Source organism: Anopheles cruzii, chromosome 2 (assembly GCF_943734635.1).
Source record: "Anopheles cruzii chromosome 2, idAnoCruzAS_RS32_06, whole genome shotgun sequence".
NCBI lineage: Eukaryota > Metazoa > Arthropoda > Insecta > Diptera > Culicidae > Anopheles > Anopheles cruzii.
In genome coordinates this window covers 27238001-27249384 of record NC_069144.1, presented here as the reverse complement: position 1 = coordinate 27249384, position 11384 = coordinate 27238001, and the positions used below count along the sequence as shown (strand labels likewise).

The window sequence follows — 11384 nt, the reverse complement described above, 5'->3', positions numbered from 1 at the left end:
TTTGTTATCCAGCGCGCAATTAACAACGATTAACCACCAGCAGCAGCAGCAGCAATAGTAGTGTAGTGTTGTTGTCGTTTGTTTCACGCTTTACTCTGAAGAAGATGCACCCGCCGCCCTCGGGGGTCTGCTCAACACAACATCTCAACAACAACAACGACAACAATGACGATGGATGGTGGGACACACGATCACCAGCAGTGAGGGAGTGGTGGTGGCGTGCTGCTGCCGTCTGCAATGGTGTTGCTGTTCGTGGTGCTATTGTTGTTGGTGGCGGTGTTGTTGTTGGTGGTAGTAAATAGTGGTGGTAGTGGTAGTGGTAATGGTAAAAGTACTAATATAGATTGGCTTTACGATATCACTACTAGGTTCGATAACAGAAGTAGTAGAAGAAGTACTAGTGTAGCGGCTGTAGTAGCGGTAGAAGGAGGATGTTATTGCATATAGTAATCAGGCTGATCGGAATCTTTCTCAAAACGCTTCGCCTCTTCCTGCATGCTTTCCTTTATTTTCAGTATAGCTGCCGACTCTGTCTGGTCCTGTAAAAACAATACATAGCCAATTTGGAGTTTGGTGTCAGTTATTGGTTGTGAAAAATCGACAGGATTCGGTTACGGGCGGCGATGGAAGAAGGGTTAGACGAGAAACAGTACGGGAAATGTGGTGGTGAATGTTTTTGTGTGCATTTAGGGGGCGGTGTGTGTTACTACTTATTGGTGCTCGAATTGGTTACAGAGGGCTGTTGTTGTTAAACACTTCTCTCTCGTTTCCTCGTCGTTTACAAGTAGAACACACAAAAAAAAGTTACTTGCGCTTAAAACATCGATCATATATCCGGGGAGATTAAAAACAAAGGAGTAACACATTACACAACGAGGAGAGTAACAGAGCAAAAACGAAACGGTGGACAAATCATCTTTTGCTTCGTCAACATTACAAAAAAACGCCCGTACGAGAGCTGCACAAAAGACAAACCCATTCGCAAGTGAGCAAAATGTCGAAAGCAAAGAACTGGGTGTTTGGTCTCCAAAATAAAATAAACATCAACTTAATGTTACAAAATGATAAAAATAATAAAAATATGTAAAACACTATACACAATGGAACGATGAAGCATCTCCATTCATGAGACACGAGATCAATAAGCAACGCCCAGCCTTTGTTTCATCGCACTACTTAGGATACTTTTCTCCCTTACAGAACTCTGGTTTCGTTGGGATTTTATACATAGTTCATCATTAGACTAAACATACCACTGCTATATGTGTGTGTGTACATATTTGTATTCATAATTACAATCATATATAGGCACGACCAAAGATCATCAACTACAGCCAAAGAGTGTGTGTGTGTACACTACTACCGGACGAGAGTGAGAAAGAGAATTTTCTTCCAAGATCATACTTGAGAAAGCACTTTGGTTCATCAATATCATGTATTTGGTTTTGACTTTTTGATTTTGGTGGCTCTAGAGTGAGTGATGTGACCAACACGTTTGCAGGAGAAGAGTGTCAGAAGATTAGGGCTAATAATTGGTTGTCAATTCAACATTTACAGACTTTTTGCTAACACACAACTTCCTACACAACAAAAATAATACCACCACACCCGGAAAAGAAGTGGAACAGCTCTCCGGATCGAACACCGGACAGTCTCGCGGCGCAGGGGATGATGCCTCCAAAATAGAGGGAAGAAAGAAATTCACTTCACCTGTCCACTCTTATTGTTTAGTGAGTTTAGTTTGCTCTCGCTTGCAGCAGAGCAGCAGAGCAGTGTCCTCTCGCGCGAGGCGTAGAACCTTCTGGTCGGGGTGCAGCGCGGCAACAGCATCAGCCAACGAACGGCAGAACGGTCAGCGCGAACCGGCAGTGTAGAGAACGGGGCCTTCTGTTCGTTGCATTCTCAACTCACGTGGTCACACGGGTACAACAATGGAAAGCACATTGGTGTTCAGGAAGTGGTTTACAAATGCATGAAGATATCTGATTTATTTTGAAAAGGTACCGATAACCCTCCCCGTCCCAAGAACGCCCTCACTTTCCTGTGCCGCGCGTTGCCTTGTTTTACTAGCTAAACTTACATTGTCAACGATGTGTGTGTGTGTGTAGTAGTAGTAGCTCCTAGAATTATATTCTACCTCATCAAAAGCGAGTTTTAAACCTAAATCGGACACAAACGGTCGTCTCCGGTACACTTTTTTTTCTTCATTCCCGAACCGTTTCCCGGTGGTAGAAGTCGTGTGCTTCTTTTACATCCAATCTACACCTACCACTCGACACAGAACTAAACAGAAGATGACTTTCTTGTACTGCTTCAATTTCAGATGTCTCCTGTCTCTCTCTATCTCTCTCTGGGTCTGGGTGTGTGTGTGTTTGCAAACCGTACTCTGCGCCGTTTTGGGGTGGTTTTTGCTTTTGTTTTGCTTAACCATGCTCAACGAATGGCGAATGAAAACATCGTTCTCTTTCTCTTTATTAATTTTTTTGTCCTTCCACTTCTCAACACATTTTAATGGATCGTGTTTTTGTGTGTCACACACAAAATGCGCTTTTGGTGAAAATTCTCTCTCTCATTCTCGTCGTGTTGTGTGTGTTGTGTTGTGCTGGTGAAACACAAGTCCACAAATGCTTTCTCGGCACTCACTCGGTGTGGCCGTGCGCTGTTTTACACGCTATCGGTTTTAGCTGTAGGGTGTGTTAATGGGTGGGTAGTGGTAATCGTGCTTTTTTGTTTCACTGTTTTTTGCCTTCAGAACAACTGTCTTCCCTCCTCCTTACATCGAAACCGTTTTCCAATGAGACAAACGCTGGCGGGGCTAGAGTTCAAAACAAAGGTTCCTTCGCGGGATATTCATCGATTGATCACTGCAAAATGACCGATAGCTGATCGCCCGCGGTAAAGGGGTTAATGTAACTAAAGACAAGGAGACGCAAACACCCGGCGTAGTGTGGTGAAACACTTTCTGGCGGTTAAAAAGGTGCAGTCACAAATGATAAGTACAATGTAAGTGTAACAAAAATGATGCAGAAAAAACAATAAAGAGAAGAGAAGGAGATTTTCATTTTACAAAATTTAAAGACAATCTTCCTTGAGCATTTATAGACTTAAATCGAACGATTCCGCACTATTTACAATTCACTAACGTGTGTGGGGCGGCGTCAGGAGACATACACTGCTTTCGTTCCACCAGTTGTTTTTGTTTTCTATTGTTTACTTTATACTCTGATTATTAACAATTCGTTGTACATTATTTTATGCGCTACTCAATACAGTCTAATCAATTCATATTTAACGTAACAGTTTCAGTAGAGAAGAATACAAAAGAGATAATTTATGATCAACCCCATATATGTATATATGGAAAACAAAATGTTCGATCTAACAGTGGACACCCCAAAATTGATTGGTTTCCGAAAGCAGATTCATTTGAGTTGCTCGCTGTTTTCTCTTTCTCTCTCTGTAAACCTATTTAGCAGTTAATGCATATTTGACCGTTTTCTTGTTTTCTTTCACTGTGGGCTTACACGTTGCCTCACAGTGTGTGGGGAGCAGCACCCAGTGGACAGAGAATACCAAAAACCAAAACGTTGAACAGTGTGTGCAATTTATGGAGAAGTTAATTCGTTTCCGCAAAAATTACACCGAAGGGAATTTAAAAACCAAATATTATAAAGAGACCGCCGTATTATATTTACACGAAATGAATACCAATATCTTAGCTCAAAAGTTGATGTTTCTGTTTTGTTTTTCCTTTTTGTTAACCTTAACGGTAAATGTAAAAGGGGAGGTTGGTTGGTGTGACATTGAACAAATTCGGAACTCATTTGAAACAATATGTGAAGTGATTGTTAAAAATAATAAAATAATAAAACAAATAGAATGTAGTAACGATCGAGTAGTGTTGTTATTGAATGGAGATTAGTTAAATATTCTTTGTTGAATGCTCCACATGGATGGAAACTCGGAAAAAGCTGGACGCACGGAAGCAAACATTAAACGAGAGAGCCAAATGGTAATTTCTTACTCTTAATCTTTAAAACTTGCCAGCAACTGGCACATTGTCGTCGCTATGAAGTAGAATAAATAATAGCCGATGTGTTTTGTTAAAGATTGTTGTGCCATGATACGACGGCCACACTTTACTTTACACTCTGTGGTCATGAAACACTTTTTTCTAAAGCTTTCTTCGAACTAGGGTTTTTGTTTTGTTACATTCCATTTAAATCTCTCATCTAATGTTTGTAGTGCTCCATGGGCACAGCCTTTTCCACCGAACGTGCCCCGTTGAAGTAACTGAGGCAAGGTACATCTCGTTCATAACCAACTCGGTCGCGTGCACCTTCATCGGTTTTTAATCGTTTTAAGTATAGGAACACAGTCAAGTCTTGTTTAGCTTGAAAAGGTAGGTTTGGTGCGGACAGTTTTCAGCATACGTTCCGAAAGAGTTAGGCTAGTCCTAGTTCTGGCTTTTTGTTTTCTTTTGTTTCCTTTTATGCTGTCATTTTTTCCGATTGGTTAAACTGGAGGGGATTTTATTTGCTCTTAAAAGTTGTCGAAACTTACGTTCTCTCCCGGTCCTCCGAAACCGCCCAGATTGTAGTCGCCCATACCACTGCCGGAATCTTCCCGGGGCGTGCCGGGACCATTCGCGGGACTGTTCTTCATGCCGTCTAGACCATCGTTATTAAGTACCGGACCACCCATCGTGTTCGGGCCCATGGGACCACCCATTGGACCACTGCCGTCCGCACCACCGACCATTGGGAATTCCTACAACGATTGAACGGAACTGAGTGTAGGTGACCCCGTTCGCCAAACATTATCAGCAAGCTTCGACGACTTACGGGTTTCATTGGTGTGTACATATTTTCGCCACCGGAGTTTGAAGAATCTTGAGGTGATGGCATGATAGGTGTTCCTGGACCCGGAGGACCACTCGGCCCTGGAGGTCCTCCATAGTTACCCGGCGATGACGACGAGTAGTTCATCGGCTAAAACGTGCCAAATGTAACGCTATCTTATTGTCATGTTCTATACGCATGGGGCGTTTCGTTCGTTACTTACCGATGACGTGTTCGGTTGCCACTGTGGTCGCCCACCAGCCATCCCCATCGGTGGCATACCGCCCGGACCTAAGCTGCTGTTTGGCGGGGGGCCACGCATTCCGGGACCGTACGTACCGGCTCCCATCGGACCCATGCCAGGACCGCGAGGTGGATTCATTCTAGGATTCATCGGACCCATACCTGGAGGGCCTGAACAGTTGTAGTGTTGTTGTTTCATTCGCATGGATTATACAATGATGTTAGTCAAGGACGAAGGAAACGGAGGGTGGAGATAATGTTATTTTAGGACATGTACATGGGAGCGAGGAGACAGGAATGTTTATCAAAATCACAAAACAATTGCACGGTGTATCAACACAAACGGACAAGTGTGTACAGACAAAAATCGAAGTTTAATAAAACCCGATAGGATACACCATTATTTCCCGTATGCGTTAGAGTGTCATGTGCGATGGAGGGCGGTGGAATGTTGAAGTTGATGTTTACAACAAATGCAAATTGTGCAACAAATGATCGATTGAATGATTGATTGGTTTTGCAACATAAACCGAAGGCATCGATCAAGAGCAGCACGCAGAGCCAAGGGAGATGATGATTGCATATTGATGAAGGCAATGACACGCACGCGTTAAGTATTATGTTAAGCGTTTTGATATAAGGATTTAAGGATTTTCGATGGAAGATGTGGCGAGGAACGGAAATGAAAGAGGGAGAAGAGAAAGAAACAAACATCCCATTAGCGCACTCATTATTCTGTTTGCAGGCGATGGTTTTGCATTAAGCATGAATAAACCTAAATAAACCGGAAACACAAGTAGAACAACAACCAAAACAGCTAGTGCAACCAAGCAGAAAGTATTAGAGCAACTGAATAGTAAACGTTCGCAAATAGACAGCAGAGAGACGAAACTGAACCGAATGTACATACGGTGGACGACGGTAGGAAATTGGCAGTCATTGCCAATGCCAACCAAAAATGATGGGGAAATGGTAGCAGTCCGAGTCCGGTTGCACCCCGTTTGCCAAAAGTGTAATATTAATTTTAGGATCCAAATTTTGGCGAAATTTAGTACATTGATTGTAGAGACCGAATACACACGCTTGTCCTTTCACCATCATAGCCTTTTGATATTCCCCCATCACAGAAAAAGAATCGATAAATGCAATGAAATCGTAAGAACAGAACAGTTTTTTATCCAAAAGGGTAAGACATCCGCAGAAGGTAACTAAAGAAATAAACCGTGCACCCAACAATCCGTGCATCCTCTACACACGTTCCGAAATAAACCCAATCCGTTGAAAGGAGCTGGCAGAGAGTGTTGCCCCGAGCAAGGACACAACTCTCCAAAAACCGAATCACCAAATTTTTCATTTGAATTTTGTTCTCCAATTCAACAGAAATATAAGTATGTGAAAAATTATGTGTAAACGGTATTATGAACAACTCAAGAAAACAAATGTTAAGTACATCCATTCCTTCTTTCTTCGCACACACTTTAAGGGTCTGTCATTCACTTTACAATTTATATGAAAAATTGATAGTAAAACAAATAAACCATAGTTATAAGAAAACTGGCAAAGCATCGTGACAACATGAAATGGATATCTGTGCATTAGAAATGGGTTAGTTGAAGCAGCTAAAGTATATTTAACAGCCTATTTCGTAGGAAACAAATCGTTGAACAAAAGAAAATCATAATGATTTACCAAAAGAGCAAATTAACTGTTTCGGAAACCCGATTAGCGATGGGAAAACATCCTAGCGTCATAGAGCTTTGGAAATGTCATAGAGATCAAATAGAGTCGATCAACACTGAACTATTTTTGAGGGCTTCCAATCCAAACACTTAACACACTTTTGCACATCGCACGAATCGACCAAGAAAGTGCGAAGTCAAATTCGATAAGTAGTTGACCACATATAGTAATAGTTTGTAAAATAATACCGAAAAGCGTGATAGCAGAATGATATAGTGATGAGCAGAATAAATGACAGTGTGAAGAAGAGGAATGTGGGAAAAACAGCAAAACAGACCAAGGGAAGAAAGAAGAGAAAGATGAAAGTAATAGGTAGACGAAAGGATGAAAATAAAGAAAGTAAACAGGGAAAATGAACTAAAAACAAAAAAAAGTGATTTTAAGTAGCAGACAAGCGCGACATAAATTGCCTACCTTGCCATGCTACAAAGTCTCCAGCTTCACCTGAACAGAGAACAAAGAACAAAAGAAAACATTGATTCGATTTTATTACTGCACTGACAAACGTGTCTCTCGCGATTGTGTTGGCTCGCTTTCCACTGCATAGACTGCATACTATTTCTGTTGCGCTGGCCAGGGTTCAAAGGTTAAACCGAATTCAAATTTATTCTCGCCCTTACGGTATTACTTTGCTGGAACGGCGGCGGGTAGCACTACCACCTCAGTTGCGACACATTTCGATGTGAGAGAATAGTTCTTAATTTAACTCCACATTCATTAGAAACGAAATAAAAACCAACTTAAAGTGAGGATTCTCTTTCAAACCAACTTTGAAAGTTTCCCGGTGAAACAAGCTAGAACATTTAAAAGAAACGATCAACGATAGTTTAGCTCATAAAAGGATTTCCATTCGATACTAAAAGTGTTTGAAACAAGTTGAACTCAAACTTTGACTGTCTCTGCCTTCGTACAGAACATGATCATCTGTGACCTGATCTGGTAGGAAAATTATTTTCTAAAATAAAAAGACAGAAGCTCGGTTCGCAAGTGTAAATACCAGTACACATTGTGTCAAAAACAATAAATCAGGGAATATCAAACCGAAGCGAGTTTCCAACAACCAACCGCACAAAAACGTTGGGAATCGGAAGGTAGCAACAGAAAAGTATCGCAACGTTTGGGGAATAAAAATGCAACAAACCAAACAGGCTGAAGGGAGGAAAAACTCTAAACCGAAAACCAATCCATGACTAACAACATATGAACGAAGAAGGTAACTATGTAGATAGCCAAAAACCAAATCATAGGGCAAAGTGGCAACGATTGGTGGTGGAACAGAGAGCAAACGGAAAATGTTTGCAAGCGCAAAAAGGCCGGTGAACTTCTTGTTACGCGAGTAAAGGAAAAACGAAACGAAACCGTTACAGATTGTTCTACGAGAATGCTAAACAATATTCTGCATGGATTGCCGAGTGAGTATTCCGAGGCGTCCCCGCGTTCACCGATATGTGCCGCCGTTAATCAGCTCATATCGCGAATCGGTGTTGTGTGATTAGGTTTTTGTTATTGTTTTTTTTTAATTTGGAAAATTCATGAAAAAAAGAGATAGCACGATTTGAAGAGAAGGGGAGAGTAGGGAAGTAAATCTAGAGACGCTTCGCGGTGTATCTAAATTCGCTTTGTTATCGGCTGGAGCAATGGTTTAATGGTGATCGTGAAGCTAAGTAGCAACGTAAGCGAATGATCTTACCTTGCCGCGTCGGATCCATACTATTTGGCATCATGGGTTGTCCAGGCGGCTAAAATGGAAGGCGAACGATTAACATCAGGATCGCTTACAGGAGAGATGGTCAGTGCAGCGACGAATACTTACACCATTGAAATCGTTTCCAATTCCTTGCGGCATTCGTACCCCTGGCCGAGGCCCAGGAGGATATCGAGGCCCACCCATGAAAGGCTGCAAGAATGAAAGCAAATTCTCGAATAAATGTAAAGTAGCCAAAAAAAAGCATCACAGGATAGAGAGTTAACCAATACAAGGAGAAAACATCAAATGACATTTGAAGAACAATGTATGTTGTAACCTAACATAGGCATGTATCCCAATTCTTTTCAAATCACAAAAGCTTCACTTCAGTTTCTTATTGGCAGGGCGACAGTCTATATGGATCAATTGTTTATTGACACTAGGGCGCAAAACCAATATGGCCAAAACTTTCCCTTATTAAAAAAACAATAATCATTGCATGAATGAAACTACCAAGTCATAATTTTTATCGATTAATACACTAATTACAACGTAACAATGAATATTATCCAAACACAAAAAAATAAAATAATATAAAAATATGACGGTTTTGTCCATGCCCAGAACTGTCCCTGAAGAAACGGATAAACATGATTCGGAGGATGTAAACAATACGTAAACAGTAATGAAGTGAACATGAGAAGGTGTGTGTGTTTGTGTGTGTGTTAAAACCAACTCCCAAACATATTGGCTGATTGGCCCCGACGGCCATCGGTTGTGTGTCGGTTGTGAATCTTTGCCACACGTCCACGGCATGATGGATGTGTAAACACAACACACGGATTGCACACAAAACAATGAGCATGTTACATGGATGAGAAGAACCCAGCAGAATGGTTAGAACACACGAATTACGCAATACAATAAAATGGCACGACACAAAACATGGAAACTTAGAGAGATAGGAAACATGTGGCAGAGAAAGAACAGTGGAACGAAGACGGTATTTCGCGAGTGAAATAATGAAAACGTCAAATTAAAGTAACATTTACAAACAGGCAAACGACTTTGTCGGAATGGCACTATTTTGTGTATAGCATATTTTACGATCTTCGCCCTCCTCCGAGTTTGTGTCCATTTCCAGTCGAATCAAATAGACACAACATAAACATAGAGGCACATAGGCGAAGACGCATAAGAACCGACTAGAGAGAGAGATAGAGAGAGAAAAAGAGAAAGACATTTGTACATCATTCATACAACAACACATTCAACAAACACTGGAACAGTAAGGAACGATTAACGATAAAATATCATACCAAAAAGCATAGAAGTTTAGAGAGAAGTGTTCACAAGCACAACATGAAAATCGAAAGGAAAACGGCAGTTTACAGAGGGAAGGGCGCTTGCGGGCATTTGTATGATGATGTGTGTGTCTGTTTCTGTACGGCGGTTGATGGCTCTCCCTTAGGAACAACGATCGTGGTGTGCGCGCGATCGCGGAATACGAGTTTACTGGCGTACTGATCAATTTTATGTTTGACTGAAGCTGGTTTATATTACGGCTGCGCTGCTTCTTCAGAGATACGCGAACGTCCCATTTATTCTTTCTGCACAATGGCAACGACACACGCCGGGTACCGTAGATCGATTGGCACATGTGTTTTGGACGGTTTAAATCGATTACAGCAGTTTCCATGTTTTGTGATCCAACAAGCGCGGCAAAATATTGAACGAGATTGGTGGGCAATTTTTCGACTCGAGCTCTTCTCTCCTTTGCTTTCTTGCAACATGCGCATGCAGTTCGCATTATGCAAAAAAAACAACAAAACTTTAATCGAATACGCTGGTTGCTGGTCGCTCTCTCTCTCTCTCAATCGCTCACTCTGTGTGACACACAGTGAAGCCCCCAAAGGAACTCGTCTTGGAGTTGGCGGCTACTTTTCCTTTTATTTTCACACAATTCGCATTGATCGTTTACGCAACTTCGGTTACAACAACGCTGAACCCGTTTGTCAGCGGACGCGCAAATACTAACCTGACCGCTCATCAACTGTCCATGCGAGTTTGGAGGCTGTGGATGTGGGGACTGCTGACTATTAGGGTGTGAAGGTTGTGATGGCCTAATGGAGGAGTTCTGCAAAAATAATCAGTAATAACGACACACATTCACGAGAGAAAGAAAAGGATAACTCAACGATACACGCTAGAAACGATAAAACACACGTTCCGACTCTACACAAACGCACAACAAATAAACCGACAGGTAGGTAGGTTGGTTGGTAGGTGATAGGTGAAGAATGGGAACAATAATATGTACAGTGGAAAAATTTTACTATTGTTCCCCTAACTAGGCATAGGAAAGTGAACAACTATTAATACATACAGATGCTCAACACATCGACACAGCTACCGTATAAAAAAAGGGACAGAGATAAAATACACACAAAGGTCGGCAGCGCGCCAATCATTCCCATTTCGGTTGGAAAACGTGCCATTGGCACGGTTGGTGGTAACATAATTTACAATAACAGATACTCGAGAAGAGCAATAGGCACAAGAGCAAGAACAGGTGAGTGTTTTTAAACAACGAAAAACTAGTACACTGTGGTGTGCCCGCTCTCGGGCGGGGCCATTTGAAATAGACACATTGTGGGACGAACAAATTACGAAACACAACATCGGAAGATGATGAGATGATGGTGAGCATGTGTAATGAAGTGACAATTGCATTTAGTACAACACCGAAAGTGAGGCACAATTTGGAAAAGCCGTGAAACATGAGAAACTGTTGATAGTGTGTGTGTGTGTGTGTGTGTAGAAAATTGTTAGACTCTAAAAGGACTACCGATCGGATGATGATATCGGGTGGT

At 41.7% G+C, this 11384-nt stretch overlaps 1 protein-coding gene across 2 annotated transcripts in view; it reads right to left on the bottom strand.

The window, feature by feature from the left end:
- The window catches only part of LOC128268823 (single-stranded DNA-binding protein 3), a 22621-nt gene continuing 11237 nt past the window's right edge, over nucleotides 1-11384 (bottom strand). Inside the window, exons 5-11 of one of the 2 annotated variants that reach the window (XM_053006076.1) lie at nucleotides 10550-10648; nucleotides 8638-8721; nucleotides 8515-8563; nucleotides 5065-5255; nucleotides 4845-4991; nucleotides 4564-4770; nucleotides 1-539 (exon numbers count right to left, since the gene is read on the bottom strand). In XM_053006076.1, coding sequence (XP_052862036.1) covers nucleotides 435-539; nucleotides 4564-4770; nucleotides 4845-4991; nucleotides 5065-5255; nucleotides 8515-8563; nucleotides 8638-8721; nucleotides 10550-10648 — 882 coding nt within the window. In that variant the 3' untranslated portion in view covers nucleotides 1-434. Of the gene's footprint in view, nucleotides 540-4563; nucleotides 4771-4844; nucleotides 4992-5064; nucleotides 5256-7238; nucleotides 7269-8514; nucleotides 8564-8637; nucleotides 8722-10549; nucleotides 10649-11384 lie in introns of both variants that reach the window. The other variant, XM_053006077.1, reaches the window with a different exon arrangement.